The 25,344-nt window shown below is 45.6% G+C and overlaps 1 protein-coding gene across 1 annotated transcript in view; it reads right to left on the reverse strand.

The window, feature by feature from the left end:
* Positions 1-25,344, reverse strand: part of POLR1A (RNA polymerase I subunit A) — a 91,987-nt gene that overhangs the window by 9,143 nt on the left and 57,500 nt on the right. The window contains exons 15-26 of the mRNA XM_007954102.1: positions 24,886-25,069; positions 17,983-18,065; positions 17,707-17,865; positions 15,064-15,162; positions 14,107-14,259; positions 11,980-12,062; positions 9,553-9,718; positions 8,317-8,538; positions 7,239-7,453; positions 5,136-5,303; positions 4,315-4,450; positions 3,700-3,857 (exon numbers count right to left, since the gene is read on the reverse strand). Coding sequence (XP_007952293.1) covers positions 3,700-3,857; positions 4,315-4,450; positions 5,136-5,303; positions 7,239-7,453; positions 8,317-8,538; positions 9,553-9,718; positions 11,980-12,062; positions 14,107-14,259; positions 15,064-15,162; positions 17,707-17,865; positions 17,983-18,065; positions 24,886-25,069 — 1,826 coding nt within the window. The remainder of the gene's footprint in view (positions 1-3,699; positions 3,858-4,314; positions 4,451-5,135; positions 5,304-7,238; positions 7,454-8,316; positions 8,539-9,552; positions 9,719-11,979; positions 12,063-14,106; positions 14,260-15,063; positions 15,163-17,706; positions 17,866-17,982; positions 18,066-24,885; positions 25,070-25,344) is intronic.

A 25,344-nucleotide genomic window follows, 5' to 3' on the forward strand; every position in this document is an offset into this window, starting at 1 on the left:
AGATGAAAAGATGGGCTCCTGTCCCTCAAGGAGCTTAGAGTCTTAATTTGGAAAGCAGGCAAGTCAAGTGTTTAGTGTTTGCTCATTAAAAACCAAAGAATGCCACTTCCTTCTCATTTTAAGTTTTTATTTTTAACCTATACATGGTTTTCCTGAGGTTTCTGCCCTTGGCAGAAGAAAGGTTCCTTATCCACTAATACAGTAAAGAGTTTGTTCCCTAAATGCTGGGGACAGAGGATGGGGCCACATGAGGGTAAGAAGGGCTTGACTTTCCCAATAAAATAGCTGGGAAAAAGGTGCTGGAAGAGACGTTTCTGAAAGGACAGACTCAGGTTCAAGTCCCAGGTCTGCTACAGGCCAAGGAGGGTCTTGATCTCATCTGCAAAGTGGGGCTCTTCCCACCTCTCACACAAGGTTGCTACACAGAGTAAAGGGAATGAGATGAGATGGAATGAGTGTGTGGAAATAGGGGCCTGCTGCACACCCAGGAAGAACTACTCAGTAATCCTGCCTCCCACTGCTATGGGATAACTGCTTCGGTTCAGAGGGCACCCTTGGGCCATATCACTTAGTGACCAGTCCTACCTCTGGGGCTCTTCCGCCTAGCATTTCAAGTCCTCCTGCCAAACACCCATCTGCCCCCACCCCTCTGTGGTCTTCAGGCTTTTGCTTAAGCCATTCATTCTAAAATGTCTCCAGTCCCTATCTACCTGCTGGAGCTGTGCCCATCCTTCAAGGCTGGGTTTGAGTGTAGATGCAATTCCACAAGAAGCCTTCTCTGAGTCCTCTAGTTGGCACTACCTTGTCTGTCTCTTTTGGGTAGAGAACACAATATAAAGTGAAAGAGTAAAAAACCACCCAACTGCTAAGTGGTGTAACTGTTACGAGGTTACAGGAGTTTTTCTGGATGTGCAAACAACTTGCCATTCTGGGATTCTACCAATAGCAAGGGAACTGAAAGCCTACAGAGGCTACTCTCTGAAGGTTTTGCTATTTGTCAGAATGTGGCAACTTCAAGGGAATAGGAAGGGGAGCCTGCAGACACCGCCCATCCCACATACATAATTACAAACAGGGAATGTGACCCTTGGCTGGATCTGAATGTGCCTGGCCCACAGCTCCACCACCTGCTGTTTGGAAAGTTAGAAGCACAGCAGCTGTAACTGCAGAGGCCACCAACTCGGTGATTTCATGGCTGGGGTCAGAACTCACACCCCCGACTCCTCAGCCTATGCTCTTTCCACTTCCCTACTCCCAGCCCACCTTCCAGATAATTTACACAAATAATCAAAGTGATGGTGCCAGTTTAGGTATTTGTTGTTGTTGCTGTTGTTGTTGTTATGTGCCGTCGAGTCAAACCCGACTCATAGCGACCCTTCCTTGGGTTCCCGAAGCAGTATCACTACGGAAGTAGTATTGCCCAACCTTCCTTCCAAGGAGTGGCTGGTGGGTTTGAACCGCCAGCCTTCTGGTTAGCAGGCAAGTGTCTTAGCCACTATGCTACCAGAGCTCCCAGTTTAGGTATTTAGGGACCCTCAATACTTATACTTTTCCACTTAGGGAAGTGCCCCTCTCTTTTTTTCCCCAAAACCTATGTCAAAAGGACCTCATGATCTCATAGTTAGTAGGGAAGGAAAGAAAGGGAAGGCAGGGGAGTAAAAGCAAGGGAAAAGGGAGGTAGAGAGGAAAAAAGATAGGGGAGGAAGGAGAAAAAGCTGCCTGGGGTTTCTCTCTGCCCAGGGCTTTTGAAAACTCTCTGACATTTCGTGGTCTGTAGGAAGCCTTAACGTGGCTGCTTCACTGCCTAGGTGCCATTAAAGGAGTCCAAACCATATCCCAATTTGTACACTGCTTCTTCGTTTATCTGTGGCTGAGACCTAAAGTCTGTTCTGGTGAAATCACAAGAGTAATAATTGCATCAAAGCACTTAGGTTTGTTTATCACATCTTTTCAAGTGCACAAGCAAAATACAACTAGGAGTTGAAAAGGCACTTCACTGCTGGAAAGAAGCCAGGGCTGTCACTCATCAGGAAGAAATAAAAAGACCCGTGATTTACTATTTGCAATCCCACAAGATAATGTAAGTAAAAAGAGCTTACAGCACAGGCTAGCACTCGCCCCACGCCAACTTATGGGCTCAGCAAGCCTGAGCCTTGGGTGAATAGAAATGGGGGAAAACACCAAACTCCATCTGCTCTTGACAGCTGCCAAGAGGCCATGTGATGCTAATTTCCATTTCTCACAAAAGGGCTGATTGGCCAGCACCAGCACCTGAGGCGTTTGGTAGTTATAATCCTCACCGTTAATTCAGGAGCTGGCAGGAGGGTGGGTGCACTGGTCTCCTGTGATGCTGCCCAGTGTAAAGGACAGCACCAGGGCCTGAATGGTCAAACGTTCTCTGAGTCCAGGTAGACATCAACACAGGTGTTTCAGGGCTCCTGTCCCAGGGGCAGGATCTGCCTAATCAATGAGCCCCAGGTTCACACACAAGCTCATCTACCACAAGTCCCACTCCAACCCTAAACTCCACCTGCTTAGAGAGCTAGACCTAGTAGGCCATTCGCCATCTTCAGGGGAGAGGGAAGAAGACAGTCAATGGCAGAGCAGTCACACTCTTGGCCACACCTGCCCTGATGACTCAGCCATGAAAGGGCATCACTCAAGAAATGTCTAGGGGATGAATGAGTGTAGTGGAGCTTCTGCTTCTGCTCTGCCAGGTTCTCGATTACCTGAGCAGCTCCGGAAAGACCTGAGGCTGGTCTACATTAGAGGTGGTGGATAGCCACCCATGGGCCATATCCTGCCAATAGATGGAGACTATTTAGGCCTTACCAGGTTTTTAAAAACATATGAAATAACTGCTAATGTTTAAAAACTAGGTGACATTTATAAAAGCAACCAACCAAACCACCAAAAACAAAAGGGCACTTTTCTTTTGAACTGCCCTAGCATGGTGATAGCAACCCGGAGACAGGGCCTGCACTTACTAGTCTGCTGGGAAACCCCCGAACTACTTTGCTTGCTTCTGTTGCCTGCCTGCCCCTGCAGCCATTTTGAGGGTGTAAGCCACGGTCCAGTGTCAGCTGGCAAGTCAAAGTGTTTTGTTAGCTCTTCCCTGGCTTCCCAGTCTCACCAGAGCCAGCCCCCTCCACTTTCCAAATTTGCAATAGTAACTTGTTCATTCTCCCAACCAGAGGGAAACCAGAAAGCAGCTGTAAGAAGCTGTAGGTAAACCCAGTGCTACAACTGGGTGTTCAGAGCAGCATGCCATTGGTGTACTGTTCATTATGAATAGAATATATCAGCAACCACATTATGCTGCCTGGACTGACATCGTATCAAAAAATAAACACCACGCTGGTCTGACATCACTGATGGGCTCCACTCTCTTTACTACACACATATTATCACATCTTAAATGACTTCAAATCAGAGAAGAAATGAATTTTTACTCATCAACTGACAATAGAGAAAGGGTTCCAGGAGCGATGTATGGCTAGTGTAATCACACCCACAAGCCAGAATCAGGAGTGAGGTTTACAGATTCAGAGCTAGGCTTTCGGGCTGCAAGTTCTGATGTGTTTTAAACTCCCTTCCCTTGATGGGCTCATTTAAGCAAATGCATGCAATCTCAGGGAGTCCTATGTCAGAAGTGCATTCTGTGCCAAGGTCAATGACAAACACAACCTAACACCTGACCTTGTCTCCATGAAGTGCAGAATGTCCTTGGGTCTCAGGCACTTCTCCTGCTGGTAATAAGCATGTGGCAGGAACTGAAATCGCAGCTGATACACCCGGCATTTCTCTTGCTTTGCTTCCATACGGAAGGATTCCTGGACATCTATTTTGTGCAACACCTAGAACCAGATAAACAGAGAAGCCGACTTAGCCAGGTCCCAGGGAACCGTACATTGCAAGTGGGTTATGGGGAACCAAAGGGTCTAGGGAGATAGCAGCTAAAGGCCAAAGCCCAAAGAAACACTAGTGAGCTCTGTCAGCAGATTCCACAGGTGGGCCCACAGTATGCAGGTCACCTCCAGTGACTGCACCCAGGCTCTCTGGAGAGAACTTTAGCGGCGCTGGTGAGCTAACCCATGAAGTATTTTTATTTTTAAGGCCCAGGAGGAAGCTGCTGAACTAATGATTATTTTAAAAGCATCTTGATCCATCCCTGCTCAGCACCTGGCATATAAAGCAGATCTGTCACTGGCAGCAATATGGCTCTGAACAGTCAGCAGTCTATCTTCAAGGATGGAGAGGAAACAGGAAAATGCCTACACCCGTGCTATAGCCCGGGTACGAGAGAGTAGTTACCTCCGCTAAGCACACTCTGGTGAGCTGCTTCTTCAGGCTTTTCACTCTCTTCATTGCTTTCTTGGTGTTGAACACGGGCACGCTCATCATGGGTGTCTTGATGTTGGCACTGGCCACCATGAGAATCTCTCTTAATCTGTCACAAAACAAGGAGGTATTGCCACATGGCATACCTGGTAAGAGATAACCAGATCCCCTGTTTGTGTGAAGCCACTCTTCTAAGGAAGTCAATATTCTTTTGGGATCTGAGGCCTTGGGATCTTGCAGGCAAATAGGCTAAATCAGGGAATCCCAATTCTGGTTCTCTGTGTGACAGTAAGCAATTCTGTCAGTTTCTCCCACTGGAACAAGGGCTCCTGAAAGGCAGGACGGTGTTATCTGACCCCACGCTCTTTCCTCCAACCTAGCGGTTGTCGTATTACAGTGTGTGTAAATCTACCTGAAGGGCCAGGTTTACATTATATGTGAATGGTGCCCTGGATCTGGGCAACAGTGTGGCCCTGTGTCGTGCTTGTTAACACTGTCCATTCCTGAGTCCTCTCCCCAGAGTCTAAAGGGCTGCCTAAGAACGTGCAGTTTCATTAAGTGTCTGGGTAACTCTGACGCAGGCCTTAACAGAAGGGTAAATGGTAGTCCCAAGAGGCCTGAGCAACGATCCAGAGACCAGCTGGGTTCTGGGAATTCTAACCTTGATCTTCCACTTTGATGAATCTGTCTCTCTCTCCTTCTACTTCATTAAATGATTTAGCACACAGCTCCCTTTTTCTGAGAGAAGTTTAAGACAGAACCCACCCTGCCCACCCTAGTGGGGACTCTTGCACCTTGGAATGCCCAGGGTGACGTTCATCTCGCCTCTGCCAGCAAAGTGGAAAGTATTCAGGGTCATCTGTGTGGAGGGCTCCCCGATGCTCTGGGCAGCCAGCAGGCCCACAGCCTCACCTGGGTCACAGAGTGAACGCTGCCACTTCAACTGCAGCAGAGTCCTCAACCTGGAGATGGAGCAGGGGACAGCAAGGGTTAGGGACTCAGACTCCACAGGCTGTGAAGCCACTTGAAACTTCCACTTCTTTCAGTGCTTGTTACCCTATCCAAATGGTCCTAATTTTAAAATCCCTGTTAGTGGCCTGGATGCCCTAAATTATGTAGTACAGGTCCCAGCTGGCTGGCTGGCTGATGCTGGTCTGTCCATGCTCAGACAGTTCAGACTCACCCTGAGGATGCCATGAGGATGTAGTTCCTGGGCCAGGAACTACAAGTCCCCTGGGTTGTGATCACTTCTGGGTTTACTATTCACATTTTCTTTTGTTCATTCTTTCACTAATTGTGACAGTTCTAAAGGGTCTAAGACTTTGCTATACAAGTAAGAAAGAGGTTTGTCAAGTGATGACGGCGTGGAAGGGAAGAGGGGGTGTTTATTTTCTTGATTAGTGCAAATGGCACGTCACATCAGAAATATCTACACTATCTAATTCTGTAATTCACGAAGCATCCTTCCTGTGAAAGCTGGGCCTTTACAAATAGCTACTGAGAGGCACTGCATACCCTAGTACCTAGAACAAGGAAGGGGGCTCAACAAATGCTAACAATGTATGTGTGACTATATGGGGCTGGGGACAGATAGTTCCACAGTAGATGAGAGTAATAAAACTGCATTTCTAGGCAAGTCATTTTTAAAGTCAGGGGTTTTGCTATGTTGTCAGGTTGAGTACAAATCAATATTCCTAACAAGAAAAAATCTTCAGACACAACCAGAACTTTATCAATCCAGAGCTTGGTGTGTGCCTTCCAACAAAGTCACTGGCTGCTTGCTGAGCCAGAGAGCTAAGGGAGCCCCTGCGAGAATTGCTGAGACAGAACTGCTTCTCTCTCTCTTGGCCTTCTGAAGCCAAGTGATGTTCACCAGGGTTAACCTCTTCTCATTCCTGGAGACAGCAGAGCTGGAGAGATGACTTCTCCTTAAGGGAAAGCCCTGGTGACAGCTCTGTGACAGTCTGGCATGATTTCTTTAATCTGCAACTCTCCAAGGCCTTGCTGGAGAAACCACTTGAAGGGATAAAACAAGAAACATCTTCCTGTCCCTGCTCCCCCAGTTCCTCCTCAAAAGTTTTGTCTTTGCTCATCTGCCTTTGCTGATTCCTATTTCCCTGCTGTCAATTCCACTCCTGGCTCCTGCCAACCTCTTTGTGCTCCTTGACAAGTTCTGCTGGGTATAGGACAAGGGCCTAGGAGAGGGAAGAGGACCTCAGCAGTCCTTGTTGTTCTGTAGGCCAGGCTTGGTAAGCTGGACAGGAGGGATTCCCTGACAACTGCTCTAAGTCCAAATCCTGTGCAGTCATCCCTTCCTGGCACTTTTGATGTCTTGCTTAGACCATAGGACTTTTCCCTTATTTTTGTCAATTTTTCTTTTTTTTTTTTTCCATAATCTGGAGCCTTCACCAAATTGCTCTGAAACAGGTTCAAGCTGAGGTCTCCACATGGTCCTTTCTCCTCAGACCCCGAAACCCAAAGCTCAAACTATCAGTGGGGTAATCAGATCTAAGCCCTCGTGGAAGCCTGAGGACACGGTATCCCAGAGTGGTGGATGATGTGCCCAGGTCACAGAGGTGGGAGCAGCTGAACTGCAATCAGATTCGCTGGCTCTCAATCAGCCACATCGACCATACCCAATTCAAGAAAGCCATTTCTGTAAGCCTCTGTCCAAGCAGAGCATTCCTGGGCCATGGCCTAGGTGGCGCATTCCAGTCTATCTTGAGTCTTTGAGGCTTTTAAGGTATCCCTTGCTAAGTGCCTTTTGTTGTCTCACTTCTTCTCTCCCTCCTGCTGAAGCTTCAAATCTAGAAGGTTGCCCTCTTTGTCTGCAGTGGGTAGGAGAGGATCTAAAAGGTTCTCTCCCTGCTTGTGCTGGGCAACGAATCATGTCATACCTCTCGAGAGAAAGCTCGGATTTCTCATAACTCTTCTCTACTTGAGATGCCCACTCGCAAATGTAGTCATCAACTTTTTTTTCAAATGTTTCCGACACCGATGCAAAGTAGATATCTGGGCGCCACACAGACAGACTGGGGTCAGGACAGGGGGCTGCCTTCTTCTGGTATTTCCTTCGGCTCTGCTCCCCTAACTCATACCACATCTTCAGCATCTGAAAAGGAGGGTGATCACAGTTAAATCAGAGGACACCAGGAATGGGCTTCTCCTCCTGGAACAGCCAGTGGGACCAAAGGCAATGGCTTCAAATGAGGGCAGGGAAGGAGGGTAGGACAGAAACCCAACTACAACAAGAAAGCCACCTAACATTTAAAAAGGGAGGAACTGAATCTATCCCAGGGTAAACCAGTTGACTTTGACTCTATCAGCTCTTCATCCTGGCCCTGAGGACAGGGAGGGTGGCGGTATAATTTACTGTGGTATAATTTCTTCTGGAGCTAACATGGCACTATTAATTATGCAAGGACAAGAAGCAAACATCGTCTTTCCTAGGCAACCAAGACACACAGTCCCCATGACCCAGTAGCTCCGCTGGATCCTATCATGTGCTCTAGATACACGTACTGCCACATAGCTCTGTCCCCCAAGGCTGTCCCACAGTGACTGCTTCAAAGCACACCCTTGCCTCTGGGCTCCCAGTTGTTTGACCAGTGGGAGCACTGGCAGGAGAAGGAAGGTGGGAAGACAGTGGCACCATTTTCCCTACCAGACCTGTGAGCAGGCTACACCCCTCTACTGACATTCCTGCCCAGTGGCCTCCTCCCCCAGACACTCTCCATTTCTTATCATTGCTCTTTCCCTGACCGTTCATACCCAGGGTGGTGAGGAACCCCAAAGTTACCGGCCCCAGCTATTTCCTCAAACTCTGCCCTCAGCTTTGTAGAGCACCTTCATTGGGTGCCATCTGCTTCCTGCCAGGATTCTGACTGATGGTGAGTGGTCCCAGATTTCACTGACACCGTCTGTCAGGAAAATACACCCCAGACCGCAATCACAGATACAGTCCCCCTACATCACCTCATGAGTCTCAGGGCTGCGGCCGTTCTGGTTGGCCCCGTTGAGGTTCAGGCCCTTCACAGCAGCCTGTATTTTCTGTGAGTAACTCAAGAAGGCACCATTTCTCAGTAGGGTGTTGGGATGCTTGCTTTGCCATTTTTTGATAGCTCTGAAGTGACGGAGAGCTTTTTGGGGATCTGCTCTGGATAAAACTTCATGGAGATGTTTTGACTTCATTATCACCTAAACAAACCAAAAAAAACCCACACACAAGACTAAAGAGATGAGCGTGTGACACAAGGGCCACGTCACATAACCTCACAGGACTGAGATGGTCCATGCAGGGCCCCATGAATGGCTGAGCACCCCTTGCTAGTTCAGGCCTCACTTTTGTGCAAACCAGACTTGGGACTGTGGTGTCCAAGGAGCTGTGGGCCTGGAGGGGTGAGAGGTCACTTGCAGCTCTTTCAGGGAGTTTCTGGGAAGAAAGGTGGAAGAAGAAAAGGAGGAAAGGAAGGGTGATGGCCAGAGCTCTGGGGCACCACCAGCAGAGAAGAAGCAAGGCTGGAATTTGACCCTGCATTCTGCCACCAGCCAGCTGGGTGACCTTGCACAGGTCACACTGGTCTGTTTCCAATTCTGCAAAATGGGATGTCTGCTCCATCAACAGTGGTGGCCATCACTGAGGCAGTAGATATGGTATGGAAATCATAAGGCTGAGTGTCAGACGGGCCCAGGTTCAAATTCTGGCTCTGTCAGCCACTCACTAGCTACTTATTTAAGCGCTGACACACAGTTGCCTCAACAGTAAAATGGGCATAGTAATACTTCCTCTCAGAGTTGCAGTGAAGATTAGGGCCCAGCACACAGCAAACCAAAAACACCAAACCTACTTCCATCTACTCAGATTCGACTCACAGTGACCCCTCCTTGGGTTTCTGAGGCAGTATCACTATGTAAATAGATTGCCCAACCTTCCTTCCGAGGAGTGGCTGGTGGGTTTGAACCACCATCCTTCTAGTTAGCAATCAAATGCTTTAGGCACCACGCTACCACACCCCCAAAAGGTACCTGTTGTTGTGGTGAAGCTCTTGCCTACTTCCCATCTCACTGAGAAATGATGCCAAACGAGCAAATGAACACCCACAGAGGGACTTTGAAAATGGAAAGAGCTATGAAAATGTCAGGAGTGTTCTTCAATGACCACACAGTCCCCTGGTCCCCTCATTCCCAGCCACAGTGGGCCTGGCACACTACCTCATGGTTACTGACAAGGAAGGGGAACTGCTTGGGCTGCAGGAACTGTGTCTTGGGGATGTCCAGGCCATCCTCCCCGTAGAGGAACTGCACCACGCTGCCGTCGCTGTCACGGACTGTCAAGTCATACTGGACCACCAGCCCCTCCAGGTGCTTGATGATGCACCTGTAAGGAGACCATCTAGCTCAGAGCCCTCCCGCTCACACCTCCCAGGGCAGCCAGGGACAGTGCAGGGGAAGGTGGAAAGGGGCACCGGCTGCTCAAGTCAAGGAGGGATCCAGGGCCCCAGACTGAGTACAGCGTCTCCCAGCCAGGGCTGCAATTGCTGAGGGCTTTCCTGGGAGGCGGCAGCTATAGCTACATGACTGAAAAGGGGTGCTACTGCCAAAGCCTAGCTCCCAGCTGCTGGAACTACTCCCCACCCATCTCTCCTGCAATGGCGACCCTCCAGGGACCAGTGTCCTTAGATCCACAAGACAGCCAAAGCAGGGCAACTGCCTACCTATATAATAATTCTCAAACTTTGTCAGTCCACAACTTGACAAGGATATTAAAGGAATATTATGAACTAAATGCTAATATGCTGTCCCAAACCTTTCCCCTGAGTCCTCTCAGTGGTCAGATGCTTCCCTCAACCCCTACCACTCTGCCTCTGCTTCTCCTTCTGCCAATTTAAGAAGAGAGTTTCCCAGGAGCCACTGTTCCCCACGAACCCTGCTCCACTGACAGTGCTCAGTATTAGCATTGTTTTCCTGAAGCCCAGCCAGGGCTGGTGCTGAACATCCACTTCCTTCTGCTGAAACAGCAAGTGGTCAGTCCTCAGCCATCTGTTCGCCTGTCCCTTAGACTCTCATCTCACAGGGCTCCAGTCTCACCACCAGCAGCTGCCTCTTGAAGCTTCATCTCTAGGCCTTTCCCTAAGCTTCAGGCCCTATCTCTAAGGGTCCATTAGGCAATCCCGCCCACATTTCCTCTCCCCTCTGCAGCGTCCTTTCTGTTGACAGTGCCGCTGCACTGCCATTCACCTACAACCTCAGTTGTGTTTGACGCCTCCCTACCACTTACTCCTGCATCTCAGCTGCTCTGTGCCTTCTCCACATCTGCTCCTTCTTTTCTAAAGCCAACCTCGGGAGGCTGCCTTCCAACCTCCAACCAGTTCATCCCGTAGCTCAGGTGAAGCACTCAGCTGCTAACTGAAAGGCTGGAAGTTCAAGTCCTCCCAGGGGTACCTGGCGATCTACCTCTGAAAATTCAGCCACTGACAACCCTATGGAGCACGGCTCTACTCTGACATACAGGGATCACCATGAGTTGGAATCCATGGCAATTGGCTTGTTTTCTGCTAAAAGGACTGCTGATCTTCTGTTCTGGTCAGGATTCCCAACAGCCTCTTTCTTGCCCTGCATTTCAATGGACTTCAGGAACTTTCACAACCACACATAATGGGCCACTTGTTTTCTAGTCTTTTTTCCTACACACACTTGTATTCTTAAATAATTTAAGGGCACTGGATGTGGGATGCATGGAAGGGGGCCAACTAGCTTGAGTGACCCATGTACCCAGGAACTGTCGAATGCAATGAGTACCCACTCCCCACCCAACAAGCCAACTCTTGAGATGAATTCCCCTCAACAGGCCTCGCTGGGTGTCTCTGACCCAAGCCCTGCCCTTCCTAAAGCATCTGGAGCTCAGAAACCGGAGAAAGGAGAGCACTGTGAAGGACAAAACGCTGAGGAGGAAAGGAAGGAGCTCTACCCCACTGCCAGTAGTCCTTGAGACTGTAACTTAAAACAGGGACTGAGAGCTATGGGTCTTTATTTTCAGGTCTCCTCCATTTTCTACTAACATTTCTATCAGCATTGATTCTCTGGGGTCAGGAAGAACTACTGAAAAAAAAAAATCCTCAAAGCAGATCCTTCCATGCTGTACTCCATGGGGGTGAGGGAAGGAGGCTGGAGTGTCTCTCCACTGCCAGAAGAGGCCAGATAAGTTGGATACTTATTCCCCTCACTCCTAGAGAGAAGAGAATAAGCAGGTCCGGGCTGAGGAGTCCCACTGTGACATCTGCATCAGGAGGGATATTAGCACTAATCACAGACTCCTTCAGCCAGAATCTTCTCTGTACTGTCCCTGCCAGCCAAAGTCCTTGTAGCGTGGACAACTATGTATCACTGCCCATATCCTTCCTTGTACCTACAACTCCCTCCCAGGAAAGAGGACACCCTCAAAATGCAGAGACACTTGTATGAAACCTATGAGCTCCTGGAGGGAAGAACATCTGCTATTTTCCATGTCTCAGTTATTTACAGAAAATTTTTTCAAAAGTTTTTTAAACCCAAGGAATCTTAAACAATGAAAAAAAAAAAAAAAAAAGAAAGAAAGATGACAGTAGTGAATGGCCTTGGAGGCAGAGTAGGTGCTATTACCTTTGGAGGTAGCCAGAGCGGCTGGTTTTCACAGCAGTGTCGACCAGACCTTCTCGTCCTGCCATGCAGTGAAAGAAGAACTCCTATGGGAGAAGCAGTTTGAATACTTCTGGTGACATTTACCCTTCACCATTGGTGATGAGAAAGTTATGCTTCATGAAGCCTTTCCTGAACAAATAGGGTTACTCCCTTCTTTGACCCCTAACTTTTGACTTTGAGGGCTCTAATGGCCCCTAGTGACCTCTGCCCTCCTCTACAGTTATGTTTATCTTGCTCTGTCCAAGTGAAGAGACAAGTGAGTCAGAAGTAACAGGTACCACTTACAGGGAGCTAGATGCTGTATCTACATTCATGCTTTCCATCCTCTCAGCCACCATTAGTGGCTTGTTAGTGTTTAGTTCAATCCACACATCTGAATTCTGCTCCAAACAGTGTTAACATATGTGCACAGTGTTTTCCAAACTTTCTGACAGTAACCCACAGTAAGAAATACATTTATAATAGTATCAGCAAACAATCACACATACATATATACACACATGCATATAAAGATATGTAACTCACACTGTCTCCTTTGCCATGAGACCAGAAGAACTGGATGATGCCCAGCTACAAGTACTGAACATTTTGATCAAAGATTCCATAGAGGAATCCTGATCAAATGGGGGGGGGGGAGGGAAATACAGAACATATTTCCAAATTTGCACGGTCTCTAGACTTCCTGAGCCATGAAGGACAGACGAATCCCTGAAACTATTGCCCTGAGATAATCTTTAAACCTTAAACCAAAAATATCCCCTCAAGTCTTCTTAAAACCAAACAACAGTTGAGCTTAACTAGTAGACAACATCTGCCTTGAGAATTTTTTGTGTTATTTTAAGATCTATCTACACGGGATCAAAGTGACAACAGTAACTTGAAGATTAGATAAGAACCTTCGAGGGCAGTGAGTTTATATCAAGGAGGGGAGGAACAACTCAGAAAAGGAGGGTGACTGTACAACTTGAAGAATGCAATCAATGTCACTGAATTCTGCATGTAGAACCTGTTGAATTGGTCTATTTTTGTTGTGTATATTCTCAACAACAATAACCAAAAAAATAATAAAAAGACACATTAACTCAAAAGAAAACTTTATGAAACTATGAGATAAACTGATATTCTCTTTACCACTCTATTCTGTTCATTACATAAATTCTGGTTATTATCTACTATAATGGGAGCTCTGGTAGGGTAGTGCCTAAGGCACTTGACTGCTAACTAGAAGGCTGGCAGTTCAAACCCACCAGCCACTCCTCGAAAGGAAGGCTAGGCAATCTACTTCCATAGTGATACTGCCTCGGAAACCCAAGGAGGGGTCGCTATGAGTCAGGGCCAACTCGACAGCATATAACAACAACAACAACATCTGCTATAATGATTGCATGATCTGCCAATGGGTTGCAACCAGTGTGAATACTTCTGGTGACATTGACCCTTCACCATCTCTGGCCAGAGACCATGGGTGACCACTGGAGAGCTCCATGTGGGGTGTTGGAGGAATCTTCGTAGTAGTCTATGGCCTTGAAACAAATGGTCCTGTTATAATCTGGATGTTTTAAAAAGTTATTTCCAACAAGAGTAAAGAAAACCTCTTCTCTTAGGGGAGAATTCAGTTGTTGCCCAAGCAAAAACCAGACATTCGCTATCGCTTGTCAACTTTCCTGTTGTGAAGGTGAAGCCATGGAGAGTTATGCTTAGGGGCTCCATGAAATATCTATCTCTGTGAGGCTCCTTCTGGCAATGAGGAGCATCCTGGTAAGTGATATCCCTCCTCCAGCTGCTTTCAAATGCAGATAAGAAAACTGGTTTAGAGGGTCGCACAGCAGGAAACATGGAACTGGATTTTATCTCGTTCATCTTTGCCTGTATCAGCAATCATTTACTGAGCACCTACTCTGTCCCAGGCACTGTGCTAGGTTCTGGCAGCACTGAACATGACCTGGTCATGTCCTCATGGGACTAATATCTATGGATGAAGCAATAAATAGCTTATCACTTGATCATTCTTGCTTAAAGTTGTTGCTGGGAGTCACAGGTCACCTGCCTACCACTCAATCTAGAAATGAGAAAAATCAAAACACATACAGGAGGCCTGATGCCAGTGAGGAACCTGCCAGTGACGAAGCCACCAGCCCTGGGAGTGAATTCATACGGTTCAAAGCAGGGCAGTGACTTCCCAGATGCCATCAGCGGGGGTCTCCGACCTTCCAATTCAATCTGGCCCAGCAAGCAGGAGATCTGGAGGAGGAAACCCAGAGGCACTCAAGATCCACACATGTGTTAACAACACTTTGTTCTAGCATCTAAGGGAAAGCTTGCTGTTCCTGAAAAGTTGCATAGAAACCAAACTCTTGAAAGCCAATCTCACTTTTCAAATGCAACAGAGAAGTTTGCTTCTCAAGTAAAAAATTACACCCTTCTTTTGTTGACAAACCTGGATGTGATTTCACACTTGGGGTGAGCTGAAAATGGGTGATGTTTGTAAGAAAAGCCATGTCTTGGAATCATCAAATGTTATACTTGGAAGGGACTTAAGAATTCAAATGGGGAAACTGAGGCCCATGGAGAAAAGGAATTTATTGAAATCCTTAACTTCGAGAGCAAAAAGAGAACTCAAGAAGCTGCTCTGCCTATTAATATTCTCGGGGAAAAGAACAGCATGTCTGGAGTTCACTTCAATGTATGTACAGGTAGTTTCCCTGATGACTTTCAGTCTTTTCAACTCATTGTCCAGTCTTATTTCTCTAAGGCCCATTTTAGTGGAAAATATTTGTGTTTTTCTTCTCTGACAGGTTTCTGCCTTACACAGATTCTGGCTTTCACAGATTTCACTGTATAACTATTAGAATATAATATCTATATATTTGTATCTGTCTATGACATTGACATATTAACAGTGATTCATACATGTGTTTTCTTATTTTTCAGGACATGCCACATTTCATAAGGACCTCAACCTTTCGAAATCTGAAACAAACTTGAGGGCAGCTTGCAGGGATCCCCCGCCCCTCTGGCACATCCGCCAGCTGCCTTTCCTCACACCTGCATTGTATTCACAGTTGAGCCTTTGGCTCCAGACTGCACCATCATCTGCAAGTTGTTCTCAGGGAATTGTCTGTGCAGGCCAAATGGCATGCATGCCTGTGGATTAAAGAAATACATCAGTCAGTGACTTCATGCTCTTTGGGAATCCTAGGTTCAGAAGTTAAACCCAAGGTGTAGCAGCAAGACTCAGACTTCAGAGAGAAGCTACAAATCTCACCCAAGGTGAGGAAGTCTCCTTCTGCACCAATCCTTTCACCATAACCAGACACTCTAGCAATGGCTCTGTGTGCTGCGCTCCCTCATCCTCTACCAAGGACCCTGAGGCTCCACTCACGGGCCAAATGGCAGCAAAAAGGGAGAAGGAAAAGAAGAAGGAGAGAAGTGGAGAGCTAGTATATTCCGCCTGTGTATCTAAAAAAGAGCTGGTTAACATCTAGGTGCAATGATGGGTCTTTCCTCATCCAGAGCAAAGAAGAATGAAGAAAACCAAAGATTCATGGAAACAATTAGTGCCAGCGACTGGTACACCATGCGATCTGCAGCCTATATGACTATGAGACCAGAAAAACTAGATGGTGCCCAGCTACCACTGTCAACCACCCCGAGGGGGATCTATGTAGGAGATCCTGGATAGGGAGGGAGAACAATGTGGAAAAAAACTTAAAATCATCTGGAAAAAAAAAGGGGGGGGAGACCAGGTTTGCTGGTCTGATAGAGACTGGTGGAACCACTGAGACTATGACCCTTAGCCGACCTTCCGGTCTGGAATTGAACCCATTCCTATGGCTTCCAGCCAAACAAAAGACAGGCATATGAGTTGAACATTTACCTGAGGTAGATACACTCCTTGGAGAGAAAAATCATGGGAGAAAGAAGGGCTGTTTATGCACAGGGAGATAGCTCAGGGGGCAGGAGTGCATGGAGGGATGGACACAGGGAAGAGGTAACTATGGGGAGAAGTGGGAGGGGAGCTGTTGCATTGGGGTAAATTGTAGTCAATGTCATGAGACAAAGTATATGTGAACTGCTGTATGGAAAGTGAATTTCCTCTGTAAACTTTCATTCAAATCACAATTAAAAAAAAAGAAAGAAAAAATAAATAAGAGCTGGTTAACAATAAAAATTAAAGCACCATCCTTGCAAATTCACCCAGCAGAGCATGGCCTTGGTCCCCACATTCCCTATAATCATCACCAATGTTTGCAGCAAGTGTGCATTTACCAGCCAACCACCCGAGCCACGAACAGAATGCCCTGCCTTAGCTCCAGGGCCAGAAAAGGGAGTGAAGCCTCCAGGAGGACCTTAGGGGATTATCAGAGGGAGAAGGCACGCAATGCCTGGAGTTGCAGATAGTCAGCCCAACATAGAGGACAGGAGAGCCCTGAACAGAAGAGATGGCAGGGAGAGGGGAGCTAGAGAGACAGGAAGCAATTCTAAGATTCTTTTGAAGACAACTCCCCTACTCCCTAGGACTCCTGTCAGCCACAGAAGCTGAGCCTCCTGGTTCTCTAGGTGGTGCCGGAAAGGCTCTTCTGAACAAAATTTCTCAAAGAATAAACTTGTACTAATGATAGGTTTGTCTTCTTGGCAGCCCAAAGGGTGCTGAAAGGCAGTCAGAGACACCATGGACAAACTTTGACTTTTGTGGAGTTGGCTTGGCCTCTTCCTTTCTCCCAAAGGTTGAGCCTCAAGGCCTAGGAGGCAGGCTGAGAGCCAGGCTAGCTCTTTCAAGCTGAGGACTGGGAGCCCTAGCTCTGGGGCAGGAAGGCAGAGAGAATGAGGCTGTGTGGTCTCAGAGTATGCAGGGATTCTTGCTTGCATCTCAACTGACAGAGATTCACCTGCTGGAAAAGCTAGGGTTTTGGAGAACTTTCACAGCATTCACTCTGTGCCAAGACCATTAAGTACATTGGCTTCTTCATTTTTGCAGCAGGAGCTCCTGGGTGGCTACGAACCACAAGTTGGTGATTCAAACCACCCAGAGGAGCCTCAGAAAAGCCTGCAATCTGCTTCAAAAAGGTCACACCATGAAAACCTTACGGAACACAGTGCTACCCTGTAATACATGAGGTTGTTTCTTTTTATATCCTGTCAGCAGCCCTATGAAATAGGTGGTACTCACATTCTTAATTATGGGTGAGGAAACTGAGGCACTGACTAGTTAAATCACTTGCTTGAGTTCATACATCAAGCAAGCACACAGCAAAGCCGGGATCTGAACCCAGGGAGCCTGGTCTTCAGCCTTGGGCTCCGCTGCTATAAGCAGCAGTGGTGGTTCTGTTTCGTCATTCTGCTTGTTCCCCTTGCAATGGCCCTAAGGAATGATTTTCTTTCTTCAGCCTCTTTTGTGCTGTCACCCCAAATAATAATAAAAATAAATGCTAAAAGAAACACAGATTGAAGCATTCTCTCTCAGTATTATTAATTGAAGACCTTCCCAGAGTGGGTGTGGGGAACAAAGCTCTAGGTACTTCCCCACAAAATGATGGATTCTACCCGTCCCACTTCACATCTAACCCAGACAGCTGTTAATCACCCACACAAATTGCTCCAAAGGGCCCTGGGTGAGAATCAAATGTAATTTTTTTAAAAACCAGTGTTCAAAATGGTGGTAATGAACACAGGCATTGCTGGGCTAACCTTGTTAATCTCATTGCTGTAATGGTTCACTTCCTCCTTGAACTTCAGATCAATCATGTTAAAATCCCTCTGGTCTTTGCCTAGATGGGCATCCTGCCATTTTTCTCGGATTTCATCACATGATGCAGCTTCTGGCAGGTTTAATGCAGCCTTGACAGCCTAGAGTGAGAAAAGAAACAGATCAGAGGCTGCAGCCAAGTGGTGAGGGTATGTGTTCTATTCCTTAAGAGATACAACCTCTCTACAGCAGGCCAGAGCATCCGCGGTCCTCCTTACCCGAGGCCCACAGTAGGTAGACTCCTGGATGATCCTGTGTCTCTTGACATCCGCCTTTGGCTTAACCAAAATGTCTTCTACGTCTGTGACATGAAACAGACAAGCTCAGATTGGACAAGACCTGGGACTTCCAGTAAGATGGCAGAATAGACAGACAAGCTACCTGTACAGACCCTCTTCAGCAAAGAGAAACCAACTGACACTGATACAGAAGATAATCCTGGAGCCCTGAGCTTTGAAAGGAAGGATACAGAGTGGATTAAATACCAATTACTAGAAGAACCTGAATGAAAACAGTGAACAAGGAGACAAACGGAAGTGTGGACTGTCAGCTATTGTGACAGTGTGGCCAGTTTAAATTTACAAGCAGTGTTAGGACCTGGGCCAGTAACCTAAAAACTGGCCCTATTCAACAAGGGCTGCATGGACAATTGCACTGGTGGCTGACACTAAAATGGGAAACAGCAAAGAGGGAGACAAACTGAGCTGTGGACTTTTGGCTATCCAGAGAGTGCAGCCATTTTGAATATTTACAAGTGGTGGTAGTCATTTTGGATATTTACAGTGGCAGCATTTGCATCCCAGCAACCAAAGAATAGGCTTCACTTCTCAAGGACAGTACAGGCAGCCACACTGGAGGCTAACAACTGAAAAGGTGCGATATCCCCCTTGTTACTCTTATACCCTAACACCCTCTTTGTGAACAGAGATGCAGCCATTCCTCACCTCCACCCACCTTCTGGACTAGCAGGAATTCCATCCCAGTCTGTGTGCTCTGATGGAGCCTGGGTGCCTTGTCCCCCTCCCACACATCCCTGATCTTTGCTTTTCTTTTTTTTCCTTCCTTTTTATTTTTATTCTTTCTTTCTTCCTTCCCAGATTCTAGTTTTGGGTTTTTTTCCTCTTCCCTTTTCTTGGTTCCCATTTTTTTTCTTTCTTCTGGCTTTTCCCAACCCTTGTTTTTCCTATTGCATTTGTGCTCTGGTGGCATAGTATCTATGGCACTTGACTGCTAACCAAAAGGCTGGTGGTTCAAACCCACCAGCCACACCTCAGAAGGAAGACTGGGCAATCTACTCCTGTATAGATATTGCCTCAGAAACCCAAGGAGGGGTCGCTATGAGTAGGAACTGACTTGATGGCAGTGTTTTTTTTAAAAAATTATTTTTACTCTAGCTCTTTTCTCTTATTCCCTCCTCCCCAGATATTGTTATTATTATTTTTTTTTTCATCTTTTCCTATTTATATTTTTTTTGCTTTTTAAAAGCATTTCTTTAAATATTTCTTTTCACTCATTGCCTTTCCTTTTTCTTTTTGGCAATTGTTCCTACGGTGTGTGTTTTTGCCCTCGTTTTTATTTTTTTGGTTTTTTTTTTTTTTTTTTTACAGTTGTTTTTGTCTAACTGAGTGGGAGACAGCAACAACCCAACCATACCTGCACCTCCTGCAGCCCCACCTACTAAGTGAGGACCATCACTTGCTTCTGCACCAACTGGCCAACAATTGACAAAAGCCAATATAAGCCTGACTCACCCTTAACTGCTCTTAACAAACAGCTAACAGAGATCTGTGCACCCACGCTTATTCTCTATCACACACACCAATGTGTAAGTGCTACCAACTAGTGAATAGAGGAGCACAGTAACCTGCTTACTCAGATATATCAAAACAAAACAAAGAAAAAAAATCGTGGGCAAATCACATCAACATACAATCACCAATTAAATATGACAATGTCACAATGTCTCAGAGACAACAGACCATCACAGCCCACACAAAGAAGCAAGATAAAGTAGTAGAAACAAGGGACAGGATACAGACCCAGAAAACATCCTTGAGGAAGCAATAGCATTAGAACCCGCTGGTAAGGAATTCAAAAGATTTTTATTTAGGTACTTTCCATGTATTGAGACAGATCAAGGAAAACACTGACAAAATTGAGGAAAACACAGACAAAACCCTAGGACAATCTGGGAAGACAATACAAGAACAAAATGGCAAAATAAATGAAAAATTAGAAATGATACAAAATTTACAGACAGAAATCCAGAAGATTAATACTAAATTTTCAGAAATAGATAACACATTGAATGGGCAGAGGAACAGAATCAAATCAATGGAAGACAGAATTAATGAGATTGAAGATAAATACCTCAATACTAATTTGGTAAGACAAAAAAGCTAAAGAAAATGAAGAAAGCCTAAAACTCATGTAGGATACCATCAAGAGGAAAAACCTATGTGTAATTGGAATTTCAAAACAGGAAGAGACAAATAAAACTACAGAGAAAATTGCCCAAGATTTGTTGAAAGAGAATTTCCCTGATATGATGAAAGATAAGAACATACCATTGAAGAAGTCCAACAAACCAAAAACAGGACAGACTGCAAAAGAAAATCACCAAGACATATCACAATCAAATTCATCAAAACCAAAGACAAAGAAAAATTCTTGAAAGAAGCATGGGAAAAACAAAAAGTTACCTACAAAGGACAACCAAAAAGACTATGCTCTGATTTCTCAGCAGAAACCGTGCAGGCAAGAAGGCAATGGGATGGTATATATAAAACCCCAAGAGAAAAAAACTTCCAACCCAGAATTATATACTCAGCAAAATTGTCCCTCAAATATGTTTGTCAGACAAACCTCACAAGAGATGCTAAAGGGAGTCCTTTGGACAGACAACCAACAGTGGCAAACAACTACTGACCATTAACACACATGATGACATAACCCAGAAACCAACCTACTAAGAGAAATATCCAAAGTGAAATAAGCTTACAAGATTGAAAACAGGGAACCAGAAACAGCAATAGGCAAATGAGGACAACCATGAAACACAAAGAGAGAAAAAACAGTGTAGTTACAGAACTTCTAAATGGAGAGTAAGTCAAGAGAATTGCAAGACAGAATGGACTGTTCCAAACTCGGGGAGAAAATTATTAATCACAGGACAACCTCAAAGAACAATGATAAATCTTCACATCACAATAAAAAAGAGGACACACACAAATATTTAACAAATACTAAAACAATAGCAACAAAGGAAGTGATAACACAATTCATAAACAAAATGAGCTCAGCATGGAAAACTATATGGAACAAAGAAATCAACAACACCACAAAAAAATACATAACAAAATGACAGCAACAAATTCATACTTGTTGATAACTACAGGGAATATAAATGCATTAAATGCACCACTCGAGAGATGGAGAGTTGCAGATTGTTTAAGAAAATAACCCATCAATATGCTGTCTACAAGAGACACACCTGACCGACAAAGAGAAAAACAGACTAAAAATCAAAGGTTGGAAAAAATGTATCAAGCAAACGCGAATCAAAAAAGAGCAGGAGTGGCAATATTAATTTCTGATAAAATTGACTTTAAGACAACAACCACCGCAAGAGACAAGGAAAGACATTACGTGATTAAAGGATCAATTGAATAAAGACATAACTATAATTAATATCTACACACCCAATTAAAGAGTCCCAAAATACATAAATCAGCTTTTAACAGAATTGAAAAGACAAACAGATGACTCCACAGTAATAGCAGGAGACTTTAATACACTACTTTTAATCAAAGATAGAACAACTGGAAAAAAATTCAACAAAAACGCAGAACTAAACAATACAATCCACTGACTTGACCATATAGACATCTACAGAGCATTTCACCCAACAACAGAACAATATACAGTCTTTTCAGATGGGGCCAGGCCTGACATCTCACCAGGCTGTAAATAAACTCAGTGAGGCCAGAGATATAGAGTGGTGGGTCGCACACATAGGAAGTACCTGAACACTAACGATGATGTTAACATTATTAATTGCCACCATCTTTTGTGGGAGCTCTGGTGGCATAGTGCCTAAGGCATGTGACTGCTAACCAGAAGGCTGGCGGTTCAAACCCACCAGCCAATCCTTAGAAGGAAGATTGGGCAATCTACTTCTGTAGAGATAGCACCTCAGAAACCCATGGAGGGGTCTCTATGAGTCGAACTGACTATATAGCAGTGATTTTTTTTTTTTTTTTAACCATCTTTTGTGCCATCATCTCTTAAGTACTCACTAGAGGCCAAGCATTATAATTTCCATTTTACAAACAACAAAACTAAGGCTTAAAATGGCGTTACTTGTTCAAAGCCATATATGTGGTAAGTAAGCTCAAGGTCTGAGTCCCAAACTTGTGTTCTTCCCCCTCAGTTATAATACTTCTATCCTGGAGGTGAAGAAGAAGCTTTTGATGAAAAGCTGTGTTTAGGGGAAGAGGCAGAGACAACATCCTGATTTTGGTTCCCAGACGTCACTTGCCACAAGGACCACAGTCACACCCCAGTGGTTGTGACAGGGACCAACACAGTAAGCTCCTCTGCAACTCCTCATAAGAATAAAAGTCTTGGTCACTTGAGTTAATTCTGACCTCTGGATCCAAAGGTCTGGAGAATTCCTCAACTTCAGCAGTAAGTCTTTCCACTTCAACTTTTAAGTAACTGTTCTCTGCCTGTATCTGAGTGCTCCCTCTACTCACTGTCGTTGAGTTGGATCCGACTCATAGTGACCCTTCCTTGGGTTTCCAAGGCAGTATCACTACAAAAGTAGATGGCCCAATCTTCCTTCCGAGGAGTGGCTGGTGAGTCTGAACCTCTAGCCTTCTGGTTAGCAGTCACATGGTTTAGGCACTATGCCACCAGAGCTCCTTGGACTCAAAAATCCCTCAGCCACGATCTGAGCAGAAGGAAAACAAAGGCTGCACTGTTCAAAGTCTGGGGCTAAAATAGCTGGAATTCCCAATGCAATGTTCTAGAAGTTGGGCTTCTAAAGAAATACTTCTTCTGTGAGGAAGCCATAACCATTAATCTGGGCCTTCAATGGGGTCAGATCTAGGCCATCTTGATTGTCCCCTCATTGACCCTCCCTGGACTGAAGGACTGCAGTGAAGGGAACACGTCTGGCTGGCCTGTCCCTTTGAGCCTGTGCCCAGACTGGCCTTGCTTCCCCCCTCTAGAGCCCAGTTCTTTAGCATCTGGAGTCTTTGTGCTCAGGTGTCCCAGTTCTCCTTATACCATGTGCTAAGCCCAGCTGCCATCATAGCTTGTTTATTGAGTCTGTTCCTCATTACGATTTGGGGGGAGGCAGGGGAAGGAGAGTTCCTTTTCTTTTTGTTTGTAAAACTCTTCAAACTTTTTCTAGTATCAGAAATGCTTGTGCTTATTCTTAATGACCTTCTGAATTGTTTTACATTTTATTAAGTGTGATCTTCTTAATCAACAGTCATCACGTATCACTTTTTTCAGTTACTCTGAGAAGGCCCCTAGTCTAATTTCCAACTTGATCCTGGACACAGATGCCTCCATCAGCAGTTCAGGCCAGTTACCAGAACCAGAATAAGCAAAGGTTAGTTTCACCCCCCAAATAGACTGTTGTTGTTGTTGTTGTTATGTGCCGTCAAGTCGGCCCCGACCCATAGCGACCCCTCCTTGGGTTTCCGAGGCAGTATCACTACGGAAGTAGGATTGCCCAACCTTCCTTCCGAGGAGTGGCTGGTGGGTTTGAACCGCCAGCCATCTGGTTAGCAGGCAAGTGTCTTAGCCACTATGCTACCAGAGCTCCCCCAAATAGACTACTAATTGGTAATTCTTTCCTGGTAAAACCAATTCAAGCCAAAATACTGTTCCAAGGTGTCCATCCCAGCAATAAAGGTAAAACCTGGAGACAATCTAAATATTTAACAACAGGAACTGGTTAAATATAGTATCTCCACACAATTGGAATAATCTGTAGCCACTAGACACGAGGATATAAATATATATAAACTGACTCAAAAGGACACTTGTGAATATATCTGGAAATGGGGGGAAAAGCAGATTACAAATCTATATAGCGCAGGATATTTTTTGTTAAATGGTGAAGTTCAGAAAGACGTACATCAATTCGATACTAGGTTATCTCTTGCAGTTGGATGCTGAGTGATTTTAACTTTTCTTCATGTCTGTATTTATTTTGATTTTGCTATAATTAACATATATTATACAATTAAAAAACTGAACAGAATGTACCAGCAGCCTCCAGTGCAGGCTAATGAACAAATTCTAATTGTGGCATGCCCCCAGGTCCCACAGTGGAATTCCCAGCAGCTCTGCATGCAAATGAAGTCCCACGAAGCACAAAGAGGCTCAGTTCCACCATTAACAGTATCATCTACAGCACAATTTCTACATGCACTGTGATATGTGGTCAACATACAGCATTTCACTTACTCCTCACAGAGACCTGTAAAAGAAGTGCTCAGACCCCTGAGCACATGTGGAAATCTAAATAAGCTCAGCCAGAGGCCAAGTGCTTCGGCAGATCTAATCTCAGTTCTACTCAGCGTACAGAGCTTTACAAAACCCAATTTCTTAAAACAGTGTGCTCTCATTTCCAGGAAGGAAACCAGGTAGTTTGTTCCTCTTCCTCTCTTAGGTTCACCCCAACAGTGTTTCCAAAAGCACTGATGTTCCTGTTGCTTTGAGAAGGTATGGGTAGTTCTGACAAGAGAGAAGACTTTCGTGGAGAGGCAGGGCTCAGAGAATTCTGGAAGGGCACTTGTAGGAGAGAATGTGGAGGTATGTGTGAGTAAGGGAAATCAGTCTCAGGGACAGAAAACTATAAAGATGTGGGGCCAAGAAAAGAACAGAATAGGGATAGGACGGACAGGTTACTGTGCTGCTGAAGGTGAAGAAATGCTGGCTGTGGGATGAGAGAGGGTAGAAAGCATGGAGGGTGGAGAGGCTATGAGACGTCACTGGTGGCCAAGTAAGGATGGCCTTGATAGAAGAAGACTGGCTATTACTCTGGAGGCTGCTAGCAGAGCTAGAGAGAGAGCCTGGTGGCCAGCTTCCCAGGCACTTACCCAAGGTGAAGCCTCTGTAGAGCTGCAAGTAGGTGGTGAAGAGGCGGGCCAGGCAGGTGAGAACCTTGCCACTGGTCTCACCCCCATACATCTCATAGCAGCAGTGGACCAGGCCATAGGCGGAGCTCCCATAGTGCGCCTTGTCCAGCACTCCACAGAGCAGCTCCCCTGCCCTGATGATCACCTGCAAAGGGAAGGGCCACCAAAGCTGGAATGGAGGCGATGTCTCTTACAGGTGCCACCCCTTCTCTTCTACTCAGGGTCTTATTAATCTTGCTGTGTGTGTCCCTTCACTATAATCTCAAATCCTTGATAGAAAGGAGCAGGTTAAAAGGAAACTTTTAAAATAAATACATAAATTAAGGAGTGAGTGTATACAGACCAATGGTTTTTAATCTTTTCTTCAGGGACTCAACACACACACACACACACACACACACACACACACTTTGGTCTATC

The sequence above is a fragment of the Orycteropus afer genome, unplaced genomic scaffold (assembly GCF_000298275.1).
Source record: "Orycteropus afer afer isolate SDZICR_OR568_19922 unplaced genomic scaffold, OryAfe1.0 scaffold00431, whole genome shotgun sequence".
NCBI lineage: Eukaryota > Metazoa > Chordata > Mammalia > Tubulidentata > Orycteropodidae > Orycteropus > Orycteropus afer.